Raw genomic sequence first — 26,917 nt, 5'->3', positions numbered from 1 at the left:
TAAGATGAAATAATTTTAGATAAAAGATAAAAATTAAATAAAATATTATTATTATTTTAAAATTTAAAAAAGTTGAATCGTTTATTATATTTTATATAAGAATTTGAAAAAATTGTACTAATGAAATAAGATGAGATCATCTCTCAATTCAAACTAGGAGCATTGAGATGTTGAACTGAGTTAAGAAGAATTGAATTCTTTATAAATAGTAGTGAGTTGAGATAGTGAAATAATTTTTGTGAGACTCATCCAATATAAATTTAAATGTATTTAGACGTTAAAATGAGTTTAGATTTATTTCTAGAAAATTAAAAAAAATTATAATTTCTGTATATAAAGAGGTATTAAGTTAAAAAAAAGTTATGGATCATATGTATAAGAAGATTTTAAACTAAGACAAATTTAATGATTTAAAAATAGTATATTTAAATTTAAATTCAATTTAAAATTAAACTGAATTGATTTAATTTTAGTGCACTCCAATAACCAAATTGGAGTCATTTTTAATATGTATGTGAAAATAAACGTTTTTGTTATAAATTTTCAGTTAAAAGAAAATTCACATAAAATAAATTTATAAAGTAATGTGACTTTATATAATACATTAAATTTACTTTATAATAAAAATAACTTTACCATCTCAAGTTACGGCAATTTACTAATATGAAATTTCTTTATACAAAAGCATTTATAAAGTAAGCCCTACCAACCAATCTCTTTAATTGGGTCTGAGATGAATAAAACATAATTTAATTCTTATTTTCTTTCCAGGTACCGGAAGCACCTGCATATATAAAGTTCGTTCTATATGCTCCGTGTCCTGACAAAAATTTGTCACAATACAACAAAATAATAACATCAGACAAGTTGGAGACACCTATCTTAAAAGACGCCAACAAAGACACTTCTGAAGAGAATGAATTTAAAATTTGAAAGAAAAAAAAAAAAAAATCCCAAAAAGGGTCCCGTCCCGTTTTCATCCTTCCAACTCCTTCCATACATATAAATAGAATACATGACCTTTGATCGTGCAGACACTTCCTTTTGGGAGAGGGGCCACAGATTCTGCAGATAACTTTGATACATTGATTTCTTGTTATATACACACTGCTTCAGTGAGAAGGATGGCATATACGACGACAGAATAATCTTGCAATGAACTAACAATTAATGCCACATTGACCTTTTGCTGCAGCTTTTGCGGAGTCAGAGGTGAAGGGATCGATCCGTACCCATAACAAGGAGAAAATTGAAGCGAGAAGTATGGACCAGACAATGACAATTGTTGGGGTACGATTTTGCCGACCCAACAAACCCTTCAGGAATGGGTACAGATGGGCAATGACCCATATAGCAAAGAACAGCTTGCCGAAGAGGGGACCCCAGGACTGGTATCCACTGTTTATGGCATATGAAACACCAGCCACAATACCTACCAAGTTAACAATAAGGACTGTTGTCGGAGGGATGAGAAGTGATGTCCATTTGAACACATAAAGCTCTGCAAAGTCTCCATCTTCATCAGATGCCTTTGAAGTGACAGTGAAGTTGGTGTCAATCCCAGCAAGCACTTTCAACAGCCCTTGGAAGACTGCGAAGAGATGGGCAGATGTACCACCAATGACCCAGAATTGCTCATTCCTCCACCAGTCCTCAATACTGACCCCACTCCACCTAAGCTCTAGAATTCCAGTAGCAGCAATGGAGACAAAAAGGAGAATAAACCACATGCTAGCAAAATTACTTATCTGCATAAAAAGGATATTAATCTTTTAGTCACATGAAAAAACAAAAAGTAATTATAGTATATCTTATAGACAGCATGAAGGATCCATGTCAACTACTTCTATAACTTGTGTTCTTGCATTGAACATCTCCAAAGCCAAAATTTTCAACCCCACCAATATAATGCCCATAGAAAGATGAGAAAATGAACGAATGCACATCAAGTATGCTTGAGAGACTCATCGGATTGACTGTTATTAAGCAGAACCATCACTTACCTCAGGAATGATAAATTTCCCAGTGAGAAGGCAAAAGGCAGGAAGCATACAGTAGGCAATCAGCGGGATTGAGGTCAGCGGGTACACGATAGTATTTATGTATGCCAGTCTCTCCAAAAGCTTCAGTCTCCCATTGTATCCATACCACAAGGGGCAATGCCTACTAAGCAAAATCTCAATTGATCCCAAGGCCCATCGAAGAACCTGGTTCAATCGATCAGACAGATTAATTGGAGCAGATCCCTTGAATGCTGGACGAGCAGGCATGCAATAGATTGAGATCCACCCACGGGCATGCATCTTGAAACCAGTTAAAATATCTTCTGTGACAGAACCATAAATCCATCCAATCTGGTGGTAAAAGAAAAGGCTTAGATGACTTAATACTCGAGCACTACGTCAAATTAGTAGCTTGCTAGGTTCTATATTACTATACCAACTGACCTCTTTTCCCCATTCAGTCTTGTCTTCATATCCACAGCTGATAACATGGATTGCTTCCTTTAAAAGAGTTGCAGGGTTGGTTGATGGCGGAATGCCTCCTTGTTCCATGAAGGTGGCTGCAATAAAAACTGGAGACTGACCAAAACGCTTCTCTAAGCTCTTCTGAGACATAAGAAGCGATCTCTCATCTTCATATCCTGCAGAACAAAGGGAATGGGGTTAACATTACAGGCATGTACGCACCAGACCATCATAGACCATCAATTGGTTTGACAATTATTCTTAGTAAAATTTGGGAAAACAGAAAGCCAACCTTCAACACCCTCCTCAATGTCTTCCATATTGAAAATGGGAATGGTGGATTCAGTTCTTTTCATTGCCCTCTTCTTGTCAATGTACTTCTTATTGCCACCCTTTCCCTTCTTTCTTGAACCACAACAACTCTTGACAATGATATTCGGTTCCAAATCTTCCTCAGTTAGAACTGGATCGTACCCATATAAAGCTTGCCTGTTGAAACAACAACCTGTTCCCACGTAGACAGGACCCTGGATACCATCCAGCCCTTTCAAGTTGATCTGCATAATACAATAAATACAGGATTGTACTTAACCAAAGCCCAACCATAAGAAACAAAACACAAAATATTTTGCTGTGAAACATCCAGTGGAACCTACATCAAAGAAGACAATATTGCGGTTAGCATATCGATCGTGCAAGTCTATGCCATCGAAACGCTGTGGGAACTGTACATAACAAGTCTTCTTTCCAAAAGCAGGGTCCATCATGAAACACATGGCTTCCTTAAGAGCTTTACTGTTATTAAAGTAGTGATCACAGTCGACATTCAGAAGATATGCACCATTTGTTAGGACAGCAGAAACTCGGATCTGCAATATATAAGATAAAAAAAAGTCAGAAACCATGGATTCAACAACATCTAGGTATTACAAGCCCCTCCAATCAATCAGGCAACTAATGAAAAATCACATCACCGCCAAACTACAGTACAAATCTGTGTGATATCTCTATTTTTCCAAACAAATTGCTGATTGCACTACCTAGAATGGTGGACAATGGTAGCTATTATGGCTGTAAATGAATAAGATATCTAATTATAATAATAGAAGGCCATCAGTAGACAAACCAATGCATTCATTGCTCCGGCCTTCTTGTGATGCTGGAAGCCAGGTCGCTTCTCACGAGAAACATAAACAAGTCGGGGTAGCTCATTTCCATCTGTATCAAGCCCCCCACTGTGGCCTAAGAACACCTGTTTTTCCACCCAATTGAAAAGTAAACGTGGCTGTAAAAATATGAAGAAAACTATCAAAATCTTGAATTACTTGGGAAAAATGAAAATACCTGAATCATTCCTGGATGATCCCTAGGATTATTTCCAGGCCATGGAGTGCCATCCTGCATTGTCCAACCTTCTTCCGGCGTCTTCTGTGCTTTGGCAACAAGGGCATTGATCCGTACCTTGAATTCTTCATATTCTCTCTACGAAACAAAATGGTTTTGAATGACTAAAAAATCAAAGACACCATAATCCTAATACTAAAACCATCTGCCTATATACAAATGTGCGAAGTCCGAGACCTGTTACATGACCCACTCAAAATTGCTCAAGAATACTTGCTAATGGAGTCAATAAGGTACTTTGTAAAAAAAATGTGATCCTAACAAACATTTAGAGTCTTTATATGGCCTAGTTTATTGCAGATGTTCCAGAAAAACTGTATTTTTTATAGGTAACAAAACTGTATTTTGCTTATTACCCTCTTTTAAACACATTAGTTTGCAAAAGTTTCAAATCTCTCATAAACCTCCTCGTATATTTCAATCAAAAAACTTTTATATGGCATAGGGTGAAGCTCTATTGAAGTCAAAATCCAAAATCCTGTCTTCATCTACTCTACCAAAGACTCAACAATAATTTTCGGTTTACTAAAGAAAAAAAAGAAAAAGTTCTGCTGACATAATAAATATTGAAATTTTATAAACAGTATCTATATGTCGTTGATAAGATAGGGAACACTTTCAGTAAAAAAAAAAAAAAACCCTTGAAAATCTTATTAGAATTTCCCATACAAGTACGGTTTTTGCTACTGGTTATTTCTACTATTTCTTGTGAGATATCATCAACTTAACATAAGAGTCAATTTTATTAAAAAATAATGACTTTTATGAAGACAGGTAAATAGAAATAGCCCAAGTACACAGGAAGTATACCCGGTGGAAAATGGGTGGACCGAAAGTTTCGGTCAGGTTCAAAAATCTCCCTTTGGAGTCTTGGACCAACCGGACCGGACCGATTACACCCTTTAAGTATACAAGCAGAAACACCTAAATCCAAGCTAGGAACTAGGAGCTAGAAAAGGCTATAAGAAAATCATGAAGATTATCCCCATTCAATACACGAACATCTGCCCAAAGACATTAATTTTTATTTATAAGACAAAAGTAGTTTTTAACATTGATGAACAAGACAAGAGTAGACAACTTCAAAAGCCCCATACCATGGCAGTCATAAAGCTTGCATTACCACCATACACCACATAACAAGAAAAAGAGAATAATGCTATCGAAACCACCACAAACAAAAAAAAATATTGATCCATCATAGCAAACTCACCCACCTTCATTGCTCGCCTCTCTTTTACAAATGAAGGTTGTATTTTGTCTTTCAAGTAGTCAATTTTCTGGGCAAAGTAGAACTCAGGGGCCCTAGGCTCAATGTTGTGTTTCTTGCAAAAGGGCACCCACTTCCTAGCAAACTCTGCAGTTTCAGAGAGGGCTTCAAAGGTCAACATTGCTGACCCATCATCTGATACATAGCAAGAGACCTTGTCGACAGGGTAATCCACAGCAAGTATGGACAGAACAGTGTTTGCTGTTATGAGAGGGGGCTCTTTTAGGGGATCTACAGTACTGACAAAAACGTCTACAGGAGCCAGTTGTGGTGGTTCTCCATCCCTATCGTACCTGAAGGGTATAATAACAATGAACATAAAAACTAGATTACTTCCTCATGTTCAAACCACACATAAAACTATACAACATAACAAATAGAATCAAGAAAACTAACCTCAATACAAGCCTGTCAAGATAGGTCTCGCGGTTGATAGGAGACCATTTCGGGAACTGATCCAGAAGCCAGGATAAAGCAAACCAGATCTCACAAATAATTGATGTTAGCCACAATGGGTATGCATCTTTCACTGGGTGAGTCACACGGTATTGTAAGAAAAATCCCAAAATAATAAGCCGCAGTATGATAACGACACGATAAGGTGTCAGATGTGAAGAAGAAATAGGCACCACACGACTCAAAGGTTGCCGAGCATCATCAGCCCTAAGAGAGAGAGAGAGAGAGAGAGAGAGAGAGAGAGAGAGAGAGAGAGTTACAATTCACCATAAAAAAAATTAAAAAATAAAAAAATAAAATAAAATAAAAAAAGACAGATAAAAAAACACTTGATACATTGAGTAGGCAAAAGAAGCCATTCCATTGTCAATCTACAGATTAAAAAAGGCACAGATCCATGCTTCCACATTATCTCATTGCAATATTGCACATTAAATAAATGGCATGATATTAAAATATATATATATATGAAGTCATTTATGGAGATGTGAAGTGAAGGCGTCAACAACAATGAAAAGAAAGATCATGGCAGAATATAAAACCTAATTTTACACATTTACTTATAAAAAAATTTTGATCGGTATTGGTTATATTTACTTATAAAATTTCAAATATAAGGAGATATAAAACATTTCATATGCTATTCAAGCCAAAGAAATTTGCCATTAATTACAATGAGGCATTGAAAATCATCATCATTAGGGAAATCCATTCACCAGGGAAACAATGGTACTAAATAAAACTCATAACCACCAAAAGTGCAAGGCAAACAAAGTTTTCATATATTCCCCTCACATTTGGAGTTCTTCTCCATTGGAACCTGTGCCTTCCATATCTCCCTTCCCTTCTGCATATCTACTGGTCATATGCATCATATTTTTCTCCTGTTTGAGTTTCCAACCTTCAACCCTCTCCTTCCAGTCAACATTTCCAAGGCCATAAGAATTCAAGTCCTTTGATGGGTCAACAATTCTCACTGGAACTGTAGAAATAGATTACATGACAGTTTATCAAGCAATAAAAGTGATACAAAAGCTTGTTTGAGGATTTATAGATGAAAAAACTCGAGTTATTTGATTACCTGGTTGCTTTGGATCAATATAAGGAAGGGAGTGAATATGCTTTTCTGAAGGACCCAAAGGACCTGAGGTGGTTCGCACGGATTGGTTGTCAGATATAACAGATGGAATTTCACTGGACACCTGAAATATTAGCGTCATATCAGAAGAAAGAAGGTTGATAAATCACCAGGACTATCAATAGGAAAAATCAATCATAAAAAACATGACTGTTTTGATTATCCTTCCAAACATGGTAAGAACAGTTAGTGGAGATAACATCAAAAGCAGCAAGGACATAAAATTTCTTTTTCTGATAAGTAATAAATATTTATTCATAAAATCCAAGGCACAAAAGTGACATCATTTCTGAAAGAATACGATTGATGTTAATCGCCAAACCTGAACTGCAATCCAGAAATAGTGCAAGAAAGATGTAAACATAAAAAGGATAATGGATTGTTTTAAGGGCCTACCGATTGCCCATTTGTGAGGAGGGGAATTGGTAGTTGAGATTCATGTCTAGAGGAAGAAGAGAGGTCCGCATCTTCCCCCTGCCAGTGGCGTCTTGCCTTGCTATTCCCTTGAGTGTAATTGAACTCGTTCTCTAAATCATCAACATCATCCTCATCCTCATCTCCATCCACTCGAGGACTCCCTAAAATACATAAACAGTATTAATTTCATTCATACATGTACAAATACAATTTTCATCATATCAGCAATAAATTTTCACTAAAAACAGCAAAGAGGCACAAGCCCATCCACTCTAGGACTCCCTAAAATACATAAACAGCATTAATTTCATTCCTACATGTACAAATACAGTTTTTATCTTATCAGCAATAAATTTTCATTAAAAACAGCAAAGAGGCACAAGCCAAGTACCAGATACAAGTACAAATGAACGATGGGATCAGGGCAAGCTAACCTTTCTGCCTCTTATATCTAGTTTTGCACTGAGGACAAGATTGGTTCCCATCTTTTCGCTCGTACTCATAACAAGGCCGACAAACAGGGAAGGCACACTCATTGCAAGCGACAAAGACATCACCGGAAGCTGTAAGTCCAACAGTATCACCACAAATTTGACATATTTGGCCATTCAAATGCTTTAAGGGCTTGGGCTGCATTTTACAAAGACAATGCAAGAATCAACATTACAGAAGAAAAATAGACTAACATTATGGTAATATACTGGAAGACTAAGTCCTTGAAAATTTGTAAATCAACACACAACTACATTAACTAGCCCCATTTTCAAATTATAGCTTCTACTGAAGATGAGAACGCAATGGCATGCCATTTTCCAATGTGCAAATCAGGATGCATTCGCTAGGTATACAGAAGAACATTTTCAGGTAATAAATATATAAATTCTTTACGCCTAAAGATTACACAAATCTCTTGGGTAAAAACAAATTCAGAAAACCCATAAGACTAGATCCCAGCTCAACACAGCAGTAGCAGATCTCGTCAAAAGTCTGGCCCAACAGTATTGTGTGGTGGGTAATTGCTTATCTCAACTACGTTCAGGGAAAAGAGTTAAATTCCACCAGTTCGGATCTCAGCTTGAATGCTCCCAAATAAAAGCCATCATTTTTTGAAGGACAACCAATCTCTCTCGCTACTAGGTATAAAAAGGAGAAACTAATAGGAAATCTCATTAACTAAGCCATCACAACCGATTACCCCAAGGGTATATCGAAATCAAGGGAACGGCCCAAAGACAAAGGCAATGATTTCACAAGATCAGAACTGCAACAAGTTCAAATTTAGAGACCCACATGGCAAATCCTCACAACCGACTGAAACAGCGACTACCTGCTATCCATTCCCACATAAACGGTGTGAGCTTCAGCTCAGCTCACACTCACTCACACTCGATAAACAATAAGATCCAAGCTTCAAAATGAAACAATGAAATACATGTAATGATCGCTATTCCGAAAAACCAAAATATACAAAATCTGAGTACGACCACCAACATTTCCCGATTCATGTAAAAACCAAAATTAGGAGTTCATGGACTCGCATCCACACTACCCAACACCCAGATCTACACGCCACAGTGAAGGAAAGGGAAAAAAATATAAATAAGAAATAAGAAGAATACACAAAAGCAAAATTAGTATGGAACTTGAAAATCCGAAATGGGTATGTCGAGAACACAAACCCCACTGTCGGAATCGTGGCGAATCCGGACCAGCTCGTTCCTCTTGTAAGACCCGGCCACCATTCCCGCATTTGCTTCCATGTTGTTTTCTCAATTGGTTCTTTCGTTTAGGAAAATCAGAAGAGATCCCCGCTTCTGATTGAAGTATTGTGAGGGTATAGGAGTGGATGAGCCGAATAGATTGGTGCAAAGGCTGTGAATTCTTCGCCCATTCAGGACGCCATCTCTGTATATCTGGTTTCCACACTTCCAGCTATGTATGTAAAGTACTAAAGCCTGTCTTTTTATCAACTTCTTTTTGCGTATTACTTTATCATCTCTAAAAAATTATAATAAAGCAATGGTGGCTACCGGCTGGAACGGTAGCTTGTACCTAAACCCAACGCGGCTCTCAGGACAGCAACGGGCAAGGGGTGGGACCGTGGGGCTCATTTTATTCCGCATGTTTATAATTGGACGGATAGATTTATTAAAAATATCTATTTATCATTCCTTTATTATTTTTTTAATATATTTTTTATGTGACATTTAATAATAAATTTATAAATAAAATATAATAAATAATTTTTAATTATTTAGTACTATATTACGAAATGATGGAAAAATAATTATAAAAAAATGATAAGTGATATTATTCACATTTATTATATAATATTAATATATTAATATATTTTATGTTAAATAAATATAATGAGGTTATTTGTATATATATAGAAAAATTATATTCATAATATTTATACATCACACAACATTCTTTTTATTATATTTAAAATTTTTTTCTCTTATCAAATATATGGTATATATATGAGACTTATAAATAATAAAATTTATAAATATTATATATATATATATATATCTGTATATAATTTTTGTAAATTTTCTTTTTATCTTATCCTCAGCAATGATGATTAATTCCGAAGCCAAAGCCATCCTACTGCCTTTTTTTCTATAATGTATTGATGTATTTTTTATTTTTTTATTTTTTTATTTTTTCGCCTTCCTTCCGTTAGTCAGTCAGTGTCAACGTGGGGTCAGTTGAAGGGGACAAGCGTCGTATATGCCTTCACAATTTTTGCAACATTTCCGTTGCTGTTAACAGGCTGTCCTGTTAGGTTACCTACTAAGTGTCGGTGGCTTCCGGTTTTCTAATCACCGTGGCTGTCGGTGGACGAATAGCAATTTATCTTCGAATACGGACAAATTCTTTATCCATTCTTTTAATAATTAAAAAATATCTTTTAATAAATTTGTAAATTTGTTTTAAAAATATTTAAAATAATTTAAAAAATACTTTTAAAAATACATAAAATAAAAAAGTGGATTTTGGCAACTAGAGTTTCCCTTTATCTTAGGGATATAGTCAGTTCAATCCGATCCAATTTTTGATAAAATATAAGATCAAATCAGTATATCGATTTTGTATTCTTTAAAATCGATTATGTATTAATTATTTTCTTAAATCGATATTCTAATTTTATTAATTTTCAATTCGATTCAGTCTAATTTTTCGATTTTAATATAATATATTATAATATATAATATTATAGTAATAATATATTATAGACTATAAATATATATTATAATTATATTATAATATATAGCGATATAGTATTAGTATAATTATTAATATAATAAACAAAATGATATAAGATTTTAAAATTTAATATTATATTAATTAGTAATTTATCATATAATACAAATATTATCCGGATGACTAACACAAAAAATGAGTGAATTGAGTTATATTTAAAAAATTAACAATTATAAATCAAATACACAATATAACATAAAGCAGCAGTAAATATAAAGAGTAATGATAAGATAAAAGAAAACTCAGTATGTTAACGAGGTTCGGTCTCACTGCCTACGTCCTCACCTTGAGCTACTCCTTGAGGATTTTCAAATTCACTATTAAACCTCATTCAGTTGGAAATAGAAACCTATTACACTTTTGAACAATACCGTTACAAATTATCTATGTAGAACACTCTCTACACTTATAATCACCTTACACGTAGTGATTCAACTATTCTCTGTGTAGAACACTTTTTACACACAAGAGTTATACACACTATTTTACTGATACAAGAGTTGATAGTTGGTAAGTTATCAGAAAACATTCCTTAATGAGTAAAATAAGAATAATACAGTGCAAAACTATATATCTCAAAATGAACATTGGTTAAGGCTCAATATTTAGAGAAGAGATAATAAAAGTTTTGAATGAATATTGTATGCTCTTAATGTTATGAATGTGAAGCTATCAAATAATATATTTATAGACATATGAGATTTCATATTCAAATTTTAAAAAATTCACATATCAAAGATAACATCATTCACTTTTCAAAAATTTCAAACCAAATTTTTTTACTTTTTGCATATGACAAAAGGCGCACACTTTACTTTTCAAACAAAATCATTTACCTTTTGTATAAGTCAAAAAAAGTATCAATCACTTTTTAAAAAGTTCAAATAAAATATGCACATGTAAAATATGACAATCAATCATTTTTAATATTTTCAAAATTTTCAAACAAAATCATCTACCTTTTGCACAAATCAAAAATAGTATCAATCACTTTTAAAAATATTCAAATAAAGCATGCACATATGAAATATGACAACTCAATCATTTTTAATATTTTTAAAATTTAAATCTTTAATCATATCATGTACATGTGAAAGATGACAATCAATCATTTTTCAAAATTTTCATATATAATTTTCAAAATATTCATACACATATTGAAAATGTATTATAATGTTTTATGATAAAATATTAATTTTGAGCCTTAATCTTAATTTCAAAGTTTTAAGAGATTTACAACATTACTTTATGACTTTAATGTGAACTTGTTCATTTATTGCTCATGCTTAGTTCCTTGATGTGCTTGATTCCGTATAAATAACTTGAGCTTGAGATTCATTTATTTATTGAATTAATTTGTTATCATCAAAATCCATATGTAGATATATAATGACACGAAACTTGAAATCTTAGATTCAACAATAAAATTATTTTATATATACTAGAAATTATTAAAATATATATGAACCAATTCGGTTCTGTCGGATCGGGTTATAGAAAAAGAAAAATCAACCAATTTTAAGAAAAATAAAATCTATACCGGATCAAACCGGACCGATCCCACCGGTTTGATCCGGTATGGTTTATCGATTCACTATTTTTTTTACACCCATATTTTATTTTAATGCATCAGCTTTATTTATATATATTTATAGGAAAATACTTTAGTCATAAAGTAATTATATAAAAATAAACATATAATATGATATGATTTGATGTAGTACGTTAGATTGCAAAGTTAATTTTATCATATAATAGATCTAATAGATTTAATAAAACCACATCAATTTGTAAGTTTATTTTATATAATTTCTTTGTGACTATAAAATTTCTCATATTTATAAGAAAACTACTAGCAACACAAAATAATTTCATATAAAAATTTGTATTGATTGACGTGACATTTATTTATTCTTAATTCTTGTCATTACGACACACACCAAACCTAGGTTTGGATATAAAGATGATTTTAATTCATCTTAATTTATGTTATTTCATTATTATAATTTTCTTGAATTATTAAATAAAATATAATAAATAATTTAACTTTTCAAATTTTAAAATAAAAAAATAATATTCTATTCAATTTTCAACTTTTATCTACAACTATCTTATTTCATTTTAGTATTCAAATCTCAATCTCCATTTTTGTTTCCCTCTCCCTTCCTCTCACTCTCTCTCTCTCTCTCTCTCTCAAACTCTTCTATCTCCATTTTTTGCAGCTGGTGGTCTGTACCAAAAACATGAGAAAAGGGAAAAAAAGGAAAAAAAAACAAAGGTTAGCTTGCTCTCCTGATTTTTCATTTTGATTTTGATCTTGGTTTTGATACTGCGTTTTTCATCTTGCTCTTGATGCTTCGTTCTTGGTATTGTTCATGATTCTTGGACCAACGTGAATGCTGTCTTTCCATTGTTCATTAACAAAAAGGGTAAATATACCAACATCAACGATGAAACAATGGTCGTCAGCAACATAAAGAACAGGAATGGGGGAAACATTGTCTTAAGGGTGTATATAGGAGTGGGGACACGAAGTGGAAAAACAAAATAAGAAAAAAAAAAAAAAAAATACCTTACCGGCTAATGGCAGGGATGACAAACTGGAAAACACCAAATTTGCAGGGACTGGGTTTAGGGATATATAGACTGAGAAAAGGAGAAAAGAACGACAACCACTACTGAAAAAAAATTTAACTGACATGTTAGTTTGTGAGATCTTTTTATCTCTAACGTGACTATATTTATACCATGCTAATGTTAAGTAGCTCTTTAAAAATATTTGAATTTTTTTAAAACATTAAAAAAATATAAAAATTTATTAGTAATAATTTTTTAAAACAGTAAAAAAACACTAGAATGCACTGCCGGCACCTGAGGCAATAGCATTTTACCTTATAATATTGATCGATTCCAACAAGTTACAAGTCCTTTTGGCCACATGTAGGACCTTATTCGGGTTTGGAGTGAGATTATCTTTTGCTTCCATTCGGAAGATCTTTATCACTGCCTAGTTCAAAAGGAATATAATTAAAAAAATAACTGCCACCATTATCCTTAAATTGTACAAGAGAATTTTTCCAAATTATTGTAAATTATCATTTCAACTTGAATCAGTGATACGCACGTGAAATAAAGTTACAACATTCATCCAAATTGAAAATACTGTAAGATTGTACCCATCTCTCTCACTTGCTTAAAATCCTCAAATTCATTTAGACACTCAAGACAATAATTTTCCGTAAATTATTATTCAATGGAATGCACCAAAAACCAGCTATTTATTGCGAGTTAAATATGAGGAAAACAATGACATTGTTCGAGCTGATTCATACACATTGCTACTATCAATAGTTTGAGCTTAACTTTAGAAGCAGCACAGAGAGAAACAAGTAAAGCACCAGCTAAAATTGACATATGCATGCCAAATATATTCTGAAGATGAGGATGTACAAATGGAGATTCTCCAAAGAAGCTTACTTAAGTAAACTGTTCAGCCCCTATTGCACTTTCCACTCCACCAGTCACCGCCACTTCCGCCATTGGCACTACAGCCATTGTCACTGTCGCCGCCATCATTGTTTGATGGCATAGTAGCCAGGCCAGCATCACATAGCACATGGCATACGGATACGAGAAAAGTGAGAAAAAATCCCTAGGAAAACATTAACCTAGAATTAAGCATGTCAAAATGCTCTTAGTTTCTGATACTTCATAATGTACCTAATATAATTAAATACACTTGTATCCTCTCTACACTCTTACAAACCCTGCTCTTCCTTTTTTCGTCTCATAAAGACCCATCATTGCCATTAGCACCACTACTTCCTCCTTTCTTGCTTGCTGTTGTGTTTTTCAATATCTGAAAAATCAAATCGATAAAGTGCAAACAGTTAGATGTCATGCAACTTGCAGTTTGAGATAAGATAGCGGTAAATCACAGGTGACAACTCCAATTACCTGGGAAACTTCACATGCCAAGAACCCAAACAAAAATTCATTAATAAGTATGACTTGCTCGTCGCTGACCGGTTTGGCCAGGCTCACTGAGGCCCTGCATTAGAAGTTGTAGTTCTGTGGTAGTATTTAATTTGTTAGTTAAGTTTGTTAGCCACTTCTGATTAGGAGTGAGTTAGTTAAGGTCAAGCGGGTGTATTACATAAGGTACATCTCCATTTTTGAGCCGGAGAGAAAGAGAGAGAGGGTGGTTAACAACCATGATTGACACGTCAAGCAGAATATGAATTATGGCCATTTTTATTTTTTGTGTTTTGGTTGTTGTGGTGAGGTGGGGGGTAATTGGTGTGTTCTATGCCCCTATGCCTATACTTGTATAGCAAACATATCGAATATGCTTTGATCATGTAGACCCTCACCCACCCAGTCAGATCATTATCAACAAGATCATGGGCATTTCATCATTGATGGAAAATGATTGGGCTACATGTCTAATTACCATATACCACAACAGCCATTTATGATGGCTACTGTCGTATGATTTCATTGATTTGATCGTGAAGGACATACCTGTCTAAGCATCTGATTCTCATTCTGCAAGGTGGACAACCTCTCTTCGAGCTCAGAGTTCTTCACCTCTAACCCCTTCACCCTCGTTTCTAGTTCAGTCAAATATGCTTTCTTCCTTTCCCTTGCTTGCTGTGCTGAAACTCTGTTCCTCAGTAGCCTTTTCCCAATTTTTTGCAGCCCCCAAATGCACAATGTTATATACCAAAAATGCCAGTGGCCCCATAGAATAAAACGGATAGATTGGGAAGGGGGGCAGAAGAGCTATAAACTAATACCTCTTCAGCCGCCTGCTTTCTTTGTCAGCTGGACTTCTGCCTCTCTTCCTCTGACCTTCCCCGGAGACTTGAGCCCGGTCTGGGCCGGCCACTGAACCCGTGTCCCGCCCCGAGGCTGAGGTTCCAGCAGACTCACCACCTATCTCTGGTACCCTCCTGATCTCTTCATCACTCTCCAAACCTAAATATAAGAAAGAAATATTAAAAAATTGCAAGGGCTGGAAGTGATGGTAATCCCGGGGATTTCCCCGGTAGAAGTGATACCCATGAAAATACAAAATTTCCCAGTTGAGAAAAGCTCGACTTTGTACAAAACTGGACGGGAATAATGCTGATCATACAAAGGAAAGAGGAAAAAAAGTAGCTGCAAAATTTGCGAACGTAATTTCACGCGGAGAAAAGTTTCGACATTCGAGAAAGCCAAGATTGGAAATCAGAAAAAAAAAAATTTAAGTAAAAGAGAGAAAAGCACCAAATTGATCACCTGTTTGACAAAAGAAAAAAAAAAAATCCCTAAACGAGAAAGTTCCGACCTTCTTTGACTTCAGTCTGAAGAGCAGAGCTCGAAGATCTTTCGCTGCTCGAAGGCAGAGAACTCGCCGCAATGGAACTCGTTGCTTGCTCTTGCATTGCGTCTACAAGCAATAGATCGAGAGAGGAGACACGCAGCAAGCCAAATATTCTTGGGCTTTCAGACGCAAAAAGAGCGGGACTTTGATGTTACGGCGACTTTAATACAAGGGTGCTGAGAAAATAATAGTAATAATAGTTATAAATAATAATTATAACAATTATATGGCGTCTGTTTGCAACCGTTAGATTCGTCTCGATCTGACGGATTTGAAAGTGAGAGCGTGGAGACTTATGAGCCATGAGGAGTGGCGTGAATCAAAGGTTTGCAGAGGACAGTGGTGGAAGTTCCCATGCCGTTGGATTGAGTACGGATCCCACGGATTGGGACCGAAGTTGGAAGCGGTAATGCAACGAGTTGGGAGTCGGGACCACTGGTCCCGACTCTGGGCAACTCTTTACAATTACCATGAATCTGAGAAGATAAATATTTTAGTCATAAAAAATAATTATATAAAAAATTTATAAATAAATATAATTAAATATAATATGTTAAAATTATTTTTAATATAAAATAAATTTAATTTATTACGTCAATTGTCGTTAGTTTGCAAATTTTATTTTATATAATCTTTTTATCTCTGATGTAGCAGTTCACACATGAGAATCTCGATCCCTTGGGGACCTGATAGCTTGGTGGAAAATGATTTCAACAAAAAGAATCGGCATCCTAATTCCTTTCTACTTTAAAAATACAATCACGGGATTCTCATCTCTCAAAAAATCTTACATGCTACAATAACAGGAATTTTTGGTACAACAATAATGGTCAGTTCTATTCTATGGGGACGCAATCTCCACAAGATATCGCATTATAAAAGTACATTACACGCCATAACAGTCACAGATTCCCGAAAAGCAAACAGTTAAAAAAATTATCTCCTAGGAAGGATTGGGCAACGGGAAATTATAAATAAAGCTTGGTTTTCTAGTGACCCAAACAAAGGAAAAGTCTATTCGTAGTCAAATTCCTGCACTCCTTACTCACACCTGATGACATGGAAGGGGTTTAATAAAACGGTGTGGATTGGAACTCGGTGCGAGATAAAATTGAAGACTTTGAAACTATACAATTTTGCCTTTTCCTTCTTCTCCATTCCACCAAAAGCACTCCTTCGTCGAAGTCCCCCTACCTTACCTAATTTTTCTTCGATGATTAAGATGCGGGGAGTGGAAGAGCTGGGGGTTTCGGCGGCGAAAGAGAGAGAGAGAGAGTACGAAACCGGGGGAGGTGGGGGAGATGAGGCAGAACCAGATGAGTTGGGAGGGATGGCCATGAGGAGGCACTCGCAGAGAGTATGAAAACATTGAGAAGCGCTGCTGAACCGCCATGGTTGAAGTGAAGTCAATCAAAAGACACACAGGCTTGAGAGCTTCTGGCTTCTATCTTCTTTAGTCTTTTAACTCTTTAATATAAGCGCTTGGAGACGCACGGTTTAACTGATGGGCTCCACGACGCAGAAATTCTTTCTTCCAATCCGTTTGGGAATAAATGGGCCTAATTGTAGGGACAGCCCAGCCCATAAAACTCACACAGACACAAGTTATGTCACGGAATTTGCATTCATTTAAAAAGGCTTCAAAATGAGTAGCATAAGAGCTACAGTAGAAGTGTAGGCAATCGAAAATATAATTTGCGTACAATTCTTTAAAAAAAGGTTGAAGTTAATTATTAATTTTTTTTTTTTTATATAAATTTCATATTTTATTATTTTATTTTATTTTTCAAAAAAGAAAGAAAGTGCACACTCAATTACTCTATAAATAAAATATCATTGCTCTAATTCTGTCCAAGGAAGGTTGCGAACCCGGTTGGGGCAGCTGGCCGTTGTAGGGGCTGCGTTGGATCATAATTTAATTTGGGAAACTTTCGTGGAAACGGATAGAAAAATAGGGCTGACTTGACTTAGAGAAACTTGTGTTCTTCTTAAAACTGGCCAGGGAGAATGTAATCTGATGTTTTGGTCATTCGAGGGAGAAGGAGCTCTGCTCTCTTTTTTTGACACCGCAAGACTGGCATTTCATCCACTATAAAGCTAGCTAGCTAGCAAAGGAGGTCTGTCTATTCAACTTTTTCCGGTCAACTACAAGAGGCAAATTAAGCAAATTTCTTTATACCAGGTTCAATACTCTTTTGTTGTTGTTGATGATGGATTCATACACTAATTCTCACCAGTCCGATATCTCTTAGTTGTTGTATATGTTTTAATGTTAAAACCTCGATTCGATCTCCTAAAAACTTGAGCATCACTGCTCCGATATTGTATGTTGCATGATCAATTATGCCCAGAAGCTTAAACTTTGTCGGAAGAGCTAGATGAACTTTAAACATTTCATTTGTGTTCTAAGATTTTAACATATTCTAAACCTTTGGGGTCAATGCTCAAAGTTGCATATGTTTACTGCAATGGTGATTTTTCTGGTTGTGGTATGACATGTCATTGTGAGTTTGACCCATGATTTGTTCCTTTTTTAAGTTTCTTCTTACTTGAGAGTTTTTTCTAGTGCTAAAAGTTGAAGTTTTTCTTGATATGGTAGGATTAAGTGGAAGTGAGATTTCAATTCGTATGGTACCTGGCTACACCCTCTTTTCTTTTCCTTCTTTTTTCCTTTTCCCCTTGATCCCCAAATAATAAAAAAATTATTACAATTCGTTTGAAGAATTTGGTTTCTTTTCCGTTTCTTAGCAACCAAAAGTAGTATCAAGAAGGCACCAATAAGTGAGAGAAAACAACAGGCCGGAGAAAAGAGATGATATGAGAGTTCGCATTTTTGCAATTCTTTCTCTTTTCACAAGGATTCGGATTCGTATGCATGCATGGATTGCATTACAAGTAAAAATCTTATAAAGATACTGCGTGTCTGGCATTCCAACCAAAATTATAGGCACGACTGACTCGATTTACGCAAGAAATTGGAAATTTGTGGAAGGTCATCGTTCTGAGCAATTCGCTAGCTTAGCTGTTTTACATTGCCAGGGCTTTGGCCTCGATCGCCAGATATAAGTTTGAGCTCTATGTTTGTTCAATGCACATATCTTTTTTTTCTTGTAAGGTTATATCTTGAACATAACTATTTTCAGGGCTTTGCAAGGGAGAGTTGTCTTTCTTGAAACCAAATGGATGGAGGCAACTGTTCTTCTTTCGACATAGAAAACCCCTGTTATAGTTTGGCAAATTCAATGAAGACGAAGTTGGACAGGTTGTCCCGTCTGTCCTCTGAATGTAGTATCTATAGAGTTCCTGAGCGACTACGTCGTGCCAAAGAAAAAGACTATACACCTCAGGTAGTTTCCATTGGCCCGCTTCACCATGGCAGGGAAAGCTTAAAAGCCATGGAAGAACACAAAATGAGGTACCTGAAAGATTTTATAGAACGGTCCCAGGAAACCTTGGAGTCCTATATTAAAGTTGTCGAAGAAAAGGTAGTGAGACTGCGTAGTTGTTATGCAGAAACCATTCCGTTTAGATGTGAGAAATTTGTTGAAATCATTGTAGTGGACACTGCCTTCATAATTGAGGTCTTACTGAGGTCCCATTTCCCAGGACTGCAAGATAGAAATGACCGCATATTTTATAAACAAAGAATGATACAGGATGTATGGTCTGACATGCAATTGCTTGAAAATCAGGTTCCTTTCTTTATTCTTGAGGATCTGTTTGAACTAAGCAAAGTAACAATCCCGTACCAGCCTGGGAAGAGACCTTCCATCATTGAGCTTTCATATAATTTCTTCAAAGAGCGAATGTTTTTGGAGGTGACAAAAGAGAAATTGATGAAAATCCATTCTGATAAATGTGAACATTTTGTTGATCTTTTGAGAAAGTTATATCTACCTTTGCGGGAAAGACAAGAAATAGAAACGAAACTTCAAACACTAACGATGCCCTGCATGACAGAGCTACACCAGGCTGGAGTCAGGTTTGAGGTGGGATCTAGCAAAAATCTTTTTGACATAGAGTTCGTAAAAGGGATTCTGAAGATCCCAAAGCTTACTATATGTGGCGAAACAGAACTCTCCATCCGAAATATGGTTGCCTTTGAGCAATGCCATTGTGATAAGAATTACATGAATGATTATGTTGTCATCATGGATCGCCTTGTGAACACTCATAAGGATGTGGATTTGCTGGTCAAGTATGGAATTGTTGAGAATAGGCTAGGTGACAGCAATGAAGGGGCAATTCTTATTAACAAACTTGCTGATGGGGTGGTCGTGGAATTTGAGGAATTCTACTTTGCTCGTCTTTCTAAAGATCTGAACACTTACTGCAGAAGACCCTGGCACAGGTGGAAGGCAAACTTGAAACAAAATTATTTCAACACGCCATGGGCCATAATTTCTGTTATTGCAGGTTTCATTCTCATTATACTCACTCTGATTCAATCGGTGTGTTCTATTATCTCCGTTGTTGATAAGCCGCATTGAAATGTGACTATTTCATCACTCCCTGGCTGTTGTTTCTATAATTGTTGAAGTTAAAACTTCTTGGTGGATTTGTATCTATGCTGGTTCCATTTACCAGTTTTCTTCTGCAACGAGTTGATAAGATATTACTATTGTTTTTGGAACATAGAGCTTTTACTTCTCTTTTGATGCATCATATTGTTGAAGTACGGATTTCATGTAATTTGCTGCTTTTCTTGCCCGCGAAGGTAGATCTTCTGAATAGAATCGGATTCGTCCAAAAGAAAACACACACACACACACACACAGATGTGCCGGTTTCTCCGGAAAATTTATTTCTTGTCACCCCAAATGCTACTATCTCTTAATTGCTAAGCACAGGAATGCTTGATCGATCGAGTAAAGCAAGCAAAGAACCAATTTCTGCAGTTGATGACATGTGGGGAAGATAATTATGAATTTTTGAAATATAATGGACGTTGGGAACAGAACGAGACGGCCGGTTTCTTGATAGGAATGGGCACTCTTGACATGTATCTAAGTAATTTAAGGGCGCGCTAATGTAGAAATTGAAATGCAAGGCAAATATTGATCCTTATCAATGGGCCTTCTTGACCAAACAAAAAGGAAAAGATGAAGTCTGGAATATGTTATGATCGATCTTTAGGGTTAAGAGTTTAACCTCTGTGTATCTGCCATTTTTAGGACTTGTGAATCAATAGCTAGCTCCCTTAATAAGTTAATATATACAAAGAGTTGAAATTTTACTTGAAATTGTAGGATTCAAATGGAAACATGCATTGAGACACCTTGAATTTTGTATAGCATCTGGCATTTGGTATCACCCACATATATATGTAGTAGATCAATGCTCTTAGGAGATAAAAGGACAGAAGGTGTACACACAAACAGCAGTCTCTTGATTGGGAGCTAGGTAGAAGCAGAGAATTAAACATATACACACAAACTGAAAGAATGGGACAGGGAAAAAACTTAAGAAAGTAACAATGAATGCCCAAATGGTGCATGTACATGAATAGTTGATGGTTTATAAAGATGGATACGTCTTTGGTTTGAAGCAGAAAGAATAGTTGGAAAAAAAAACTCAAGAAAGTAAAAGAAAATGCCCACTTTATAAAGAAAGAAAAGGGAAAACTTTAAAAAGCTCAAGTCATTTTTTCGTGCCTTGGGTTGGATAAAAGCTCCCTTGTTTTTGCTACCATTGACCATCACAGTACTTTGATTAGTTTTCCGACTCTCGTACTTAGTCCATTGAATTGTCTATTTTTCTGGTTTTGATAGCTTTCTCTGGGCCCGACTGACATTTAAAATCATGGTTAGAGAGATGTTCATGTTGTTCTTTCTTGAGCATGAGTCTGCCACACGTCGTCTCTCTTAGATTGGGATACTGCACCACCAAGAAACACACGAAGCAACAATAGCTCTCTCTCTCTCTCACCTTTAATCCGCCACATGATCGATTCAAAGATTGTGTACAATTTATATAAGATGGACCAAAAACAATATATAAAACTATAATTAATGCAAGGGCCCGAAAATGGCAGAAAAATCTCATGTAGAAGGAAGTCGGAAGGCACGTGATATGATTGAATGGGATCGAGGTACGTACTTACCTTCGCAAACACCAAGAAAGCAAATGAAGTAACATAAAGTTAAGCTTAAAGTGAAATATGAAAGAATATTGCTAAAAGCTAAGTAATGGAGTGTAGTAGCAGACACTAATGAATGAGTGGTTACTTTTTGACCAATGAAATTTGCAGAACTACTTATGCATACCCATCCTTTGAGGTCAATGAGGGAACGCATGAAAGGTTTTTGCTTAAAAGGCTTTGGTATCCAATGTTCATGATATAATATATATATATATATATTACATGTTCAACATCAAAGATCTTTATCTTGGTCGGAAGTTCATTAAATCAGTTAAACTAGTACTTAAACACTAATGCATTAATTAATCATGAATTAGCTAGCTAGGCGTGCGATAACATGACAAATCATGATGTTTTGCTAAGAATTACTTCGTTGGCGTGACATGAGTAGTACCATACTAGTTCATCGATATCCTTTCTTTAGTTATAGGAATATTGGCAGATAATGATTGCATTTCACAGGAGAGAGAGAGAGAGAGAGAGAGAGAGAGAGAGAGAGAGAGAGAGAGAGAGAGAGAGAGAGAGAGAGAGAGAGAGAGAGAGAGAGTATTTTGATTTAGCTTTATATATCCATTTTTGCGTTAACTCAGTACGTCCATGATTGCTCAAGTACACGAATAAATCATTACATGCATATCGCCTAATTTCCATGATATGTATATATATAATTAACCTGAGAATCTTGCATTGATTGACCTAATTATTAATTTCTTGTCTTGTTAGAGCACAGTACAACACGAACATTATATAGATGCATGAATCATGATGTCTCAGATCAGTACCGAGTAATTGATTTAATTTTAGGTAGACTCGAAATTAACTTCGTTTGGGGGTCGATCGTCTGATCTTTGTTTTGCATTCATGTCATAATCATCTTGTTTTGGCCGTTAACTAATTTTCAAGATCTCCAATATTTCTTGTTCTCAAAAAATACGTGACTACGAGGAAAATAAGAATTTATAACGGATTATTTGTAATGAAAATAACTTCATTTTAATAATAAATAATTATTTTTGTAAGAAATAGCTGACTACGTACAATTAAATAATTTTCAGTGTATATAGTCAACAAAGCAAGAATTAATAGTAGATACATATCAAAGCTAAAATAGTTCAATTATGCCATGCATCCATCATCGTCTACATGATGCTGCTCATGTACTCGATCGTACTTAATTAAGCAGAATGAATTAGTTTGATGCATGATCATATTCGTACAAAATAAGAGTTAATTTTTCTATTACAAGAGGCGGAACCTGATGATCACATTTAAAAATCAGTGCAAAGGCAATCTATCATTTGATTCATTACCATGCATGCATGGATGGCACATTTATAAGTACTTTGAGAACTTGAGAGCCCATGCATGCACTAGTCTCAAATTTTTAGACGAATTAGGTATCGAATATTGAAAGGAAAATTAATGAAGATGCATGTATATATATATATATATATATATATATATGGAGCTTCATGAATCGCTTTGAATTGAAGTGTCATGACACGCAATATATATAATGTATATGCATCCGATTCTCATGATCTTTAGAGATGTGAGGTATCGTGAAGTCGTGAAGGTAGTAATATTGGAATGCACGTCCGTACAACACCTTCGAACAAATATATTAATAGAATCCAATTTGTTAATTGTCAAGAAAAATTGGTTTAACCAAAAGACCCGAGGGTGGTCCATGAACAGGTCTTTAATCACTTTGAAGTCAAATATTCCCAGCCCCAGTAAAAGCCAGAGAGAGAGAGAGAGAGATCTTGAAATATATTCCCAACATAATTAGCTAGATAGAGGCCAGAATGATGAGCACCTCGCATCAATAATATTGAGGCAAGAAAGAAACCCTCACAAACACAAGGACACCATGATGATAATATATATTATATAGATCGATACATGACCAGATCAACAACCATACCTTTAGATGCTGAAATATATAAGGAAGCTCACAGAATGCTGAATGATTTAGACTTTGATTAACCAACATGAAAAAGAACAAAAAATAGCTAGATCAGGTGGTGGCCAAAATGAGAGTAGCTTCGGATATCATTGGCTTTATGAACTTTCCTGATAATTCTCTCCACCTTGGACAGCAGTACCTGTAAATTAAATTCGTGAATATAATTAATAGCTAGGGATCATATACTACAATGGCGGAAACTGTAGGTGTATATATTTGAAGTGGTCAAAGATCGTTACCCAAAAATGGAAACTCTAGGATGAATATGGAGACCTGCCGCTTGAGTCCCTCGGTGCATTGCACCGGAAACATTCCATCCTGCTAGCGAAATTGTGCTCGTTGCAGCCCGACCTACTGCAAATCCAGTCACCAGATTTCCAGCCAGAGCGAGTACTGGAGCTGCCAGAACTGCCACTGCCACTGCCAAATCCAAAACCTCTCATTCTAGGCCTGTCACCTTCATATCCCCCACCGGAAGATTCATCCTTGGAGGCACCGCACTTGAAGCAGCTTGAGCGGCTAGCAAAGTTGTGAGCCCCGCAGTTTCCGAAAGTGCAGTACCAGTCGCCAGGGCGGACATCCGGGCCAGTATTGAACCCAAATGTTGGGCTGCCTCTTCCCCCAAAGCTTCCGTAGTCACCTCTCTCGGATGGTTTTGGCTCCCCGCACCGCTGGCATGAATCCCTTCTTTGAAAGTTGAGATGGTTGCATGATCTGCAATTCCAATCTCCTGGTCTGCTCATTTTCCTTTATATTATAAATTCCACAGGGAGAGAGAGAGAGAGAGAGAGAGAGAGAGAGAGAGAGAGAGAGAGAGAGAGAGAGAACATCATTAGTCCATTACATAACAAAGAAGACGCCGGTCAGCTATATATGATTGAGCTAGCTAGCCAGACTAACAATTACACTGTACTATTGAAGTTAATTAATTATATATTATTCGTTAAAGGTCATTTGAAAGTATCATGATCAACTGATACATCTAGGTTACAAGCTGAACTCAAGGCCGAGAAAAAAGGAATAGAAGTAATTATAAACTTAATGGGCGCCGGGATTTGTATGTAATAATCATCGAGCAGCTAGCTTGAAACAAACCCGGCCGGCCGTGATAAAAGTTTGAGAGCAGAAATGGTCAGCAGCCTAGCAAGGATATAATTATATGCATGTGAAAATAAAAACACCTATGCGAATGTCATGTGTATGTTCAAGCACTTACCTAGAGAAAACAAAGTGAGTGTGAAGGTTAAGTTGCTTGAAGTTGAAGACAGAATGTAGGAGGAATTTATGATTGTTGAATGGCCAGGGCCTGGAATGAGTTTATATACTTCCTTAAGATCCTCGGGAACCGGGCAGCTTGAGGTCGCCTGTGGAGGGTTAGCTAGGTTGTTCTTTTTCATATTCGCTTCACTTTGCTTCCTTGAACCATGGAATCGCAAAAACCAAAACTTAGGAAAAGAGATCAAAGTAAATCCTATTCCAAAGGAGAAAAAAAAAAAGAAAAAAGAAAATAACAGTATATACATAATGCAACAGGCCAAAATCAATTAATAATTGCTACTTCAATAACTTTATATAATACCTTAAAGTTATTTTATAATAAAATTAGTTAACTTTACAATTTAAAATTTAACGTATCATATCAAATCATGTTAGTTTATAAAATGTTTTGTAATTAAAATATTTATCAAGTATATACTTTCTTCAAATAATTTATGTGTTTATTCAATCCCATGCAATATTCTTACCAATTATTTAACTAGCCAACAATATCCTCTAAAGAAAACACAAAAAATTATAAGAGATTACACTTTTCTCATCCCGACCCGTTGAAATGGTGAGAAGAGTGGAATCGTCCATGCTTCAAGAAAAAGTGCATAGACACGATGCATGTTCATTTAGGTTATTCTGTTCAACTTTGTCAAGCTAAGCTCCGGCCTTGTCCCCACATAAAGTAAATTAGCATTTTAACATTAATGTAACCTTTAAACACAGCATATATAGCCACTCTCCAACATCTTTTAGACATAGAATTAATTCATGAACGACCCTTTAAAATACTTTTTGACTATTGCATTTAACCAGGACTCTCATTCGACAAGTTGGAAAAAAAAAGGCATGCATGGTCTGCCAGCTCGATCCCCAAACACCATATATGGCCTAACTGCTTGATTTCTTGTTGATTCAGGATTAGATAAGATGTGAGAACAAAATCCACTATCTCTTACCAGACAGACAACGTGAATATGAGAGCCCGCAAAAGAAACAGTCACTATGTATGAAAAATGGTGGTTGCTTTTCAATTTTGAATATTCCTTTTGTTGTACTTGGAACCCAAAAAATATATGAATATATATATATATATATAAGTCAAAAGTGTTTAACTTCTAAGACAGCATATTTTCTAATTTTGATCGAGTGATTAATAAAGCGTGCATTAAAGTAGAAGGGCTGTAGTAGTACTCGTGTGTCCTCCTATGTCATGTGGTTTCATGAGTGCTTTTATAATTAATCAATTCAATTGATCTTGTAATGTTTCTCAAACCTCTAGCTAATTAATAATTTGGCCTTGAACCTTATTCAGATCTCTGTGTACAAATCTTGATCTTTAGCTATAAAATGATAAGAAGATTCTGCATGAAAGTACTAGTTGAGGATCAAACGAACCAGAAATTGAAGCAATATTTGATTATGTACTGCGGGCAGTGTTTTTTAAAATGAGTTTTTCCCTTTTCACTTTATATACATTAAGCGACGACTGAGATGTATAGGATCGATATATAAATAATCGAAGGACGAGATAGCTAAGGGTTCAAAATGATCAAAATATGTGAAGGAAAATATATGCAGGTAGAGTTTCGATAAAGATAGTCGAAGTTGATCATCATCATGATGGAAGAGAAGTCTTCGAGGTTCAAATTTTGACCATCTTTTCTTTTTCTTTTTCTTCTTAATTGCTGGTATGGCTTTTTCGCTGTCATTTTCTTTTTCCCCTTTTCTCTCGAGCTAGAGAATGAA

General features: G+C 35.5%; 4 protein-coding genes across 7 annotated transcripts; 1 reads left to right on the top strand and 3 right to left on the bottom strand.

Moving 5' to 3' along the window:
• Positions 1 to 734: 734 nt before the first annotated feature.
• LOC122314919 (cellulose synthase A catalytic subunit 1 [UDP-forming]) lies at positions 735 to 9,128 on the bottom strand. The gene is made up of 14 exons (XM_043130569.1): positions 8,833 to 9,128; positions 7,588 to 7,783; positions 7,133 to 7,314; positions 6,680 to 6,800; positions 6,394 to 6,580; positions 5,539 to 5,805; positions 5,090 to 5,435; positions 3,813 to 3,950; positions 3,595 to 3,720; positions 3,125 to 3,337; positions 2,761 to 3,025; positions 2,448 to 2,644; positions 2,004 to 2,354; positions 735 to 1,748 (listed from the first exon to the last, which is right to left on the bottom strand). The coding sequence occupies exons 1-14, from the start codon at positions 8,911 to 8,913 to the stop codon at positions 1,161 to 1,163; spliced, it is 3,258 nt and encodes a 1,085-aa protein (XP_042986503.1). The 5' UTR covers positions 8,914 to 9,128; the 3' UTR covers positions 735 to 1,160.
• A 4,554-nt stretch (positions 9,129 to 13,682) lies between these two features.
• Positions 13,683 to 16,202, bottom strand: LOC122314920 (transcription factor HY5-like). Of its 3 annotated transcripts, none has more exons than XR_006243900.1 (5): positions 15,756 to 16,187; positions 15,223 to 15,403; positions 14,948 to 15,104; positions 14,144 to 14,282; positions 13,683 to 13,983 (listed from the first exon to the last, which is right to left on the bottom strand). XR_006243900.1 is itself a non-coding variant. In XM_043130571.1 (5 exons), exons 1-4 carry the CDS (start codon positions 15,850 to 15,852, stop codon positions 14,421 to 14,423), a joined length of 489 nt encoding a protein of 162 aa, XP_042986505.1. In that variant the 5' UTR covers positions 15,853 to 16,202; the 3' UTR covers positions 13,683 to 14,282; positions 14,381 to 14,420. The 3 variants fall into 3 exon arrangements, 2 of the variants coding, with proteins under 2 accessions (XP_042986505.1, XP_042986504.1); XM_043130571.1 differs by adding an exon at positions 14,381 to 14,474 and having other exon boundaries at positions 13,683 to 14,282; positions 15,756 to 16,202; XM_043130570.1 differs by having other exon boundaries at positions 13,683 to 14,282; positions 15,756 to 16,186.
• A 1,452-nt stretch (positions 16,203 to 17,654) lies between these two features.
• Positions 17,655 to 20,483, top strand: LOC122317552 (UPF0481 protein At3g47200-like). 2 transcript variants are annotated; one of them, XM_043134687.1, is made up of 2 exons: positions 17,655 to 17,908; positions 18,935 to 20,483. In XM_043134687.1, exon 2 carries the CDS (start codon positions 18,971 to 18,973, stop codon positions 20,279 to 20,281), a length of 1,311 nt encoding a protein of 436 aa, XP_042990621.1. In that variant the 5' UTR covers positions 17,655 to 17,908; positions 18,935 to 18,970; the 3' UTR covers positions 20,282 to 20,483. The 2 variants fall into 2 exon arrangements, with proteins under 2 accessions (XP_042990621.1, XP_042990620.1); XM_043134686.1 differs by having other exon boundaries at positions 17,656 to 17,973.
• Positions 20,484 to 23,792: 3,309 nt separating this feature from the next.
• Positions 23,793 to 25,272, bottom strand: LOC122315223 (uncharacterized RNA-binding protein C17H9.04c-like). Its single transcript, XM_043131028.1, has 3 exons — positions 25,119 to 25,272; positions 24,142 to 24,649; positions 23,793 to 24,041 (listed from the first exon to the last, which is right to left on the bottom strand). Exon 2 carries the CDS (start codon positions 24,643 to 24,645, stop codon positions 24,157 to 24,159), a length of 489 nt encoding a protein of 162 aa, XP_042986962.1. The 5' UTR covers positions 24,646 to 24,649; positions 25,119 to 25,272; the 3' UTR covers positions 23,793 to 24,041; positions 24,142 to 24,156.
• Positions 25,273 to 26,917: the final 1,645 nt, after the last annotated feature.

Source organism: Carya illinoinensis, chromosome 7 (genome assembly GCF_018687715.1).
Source record: "Carya illinoinensis cultivar Pawnee chromosome 7, C.illinoinensisPawnee_v1, whole genome shotgun sequence".
NCBI lineage: Eukaryota > Viridiplantae > Streptophyta > Magnoliopsida > Fagales > Juglandaceae > Carya > Carya illinoinensis.
This window is presented reverse-complemented; position numbering and strand designations above follow the sequence as displayed.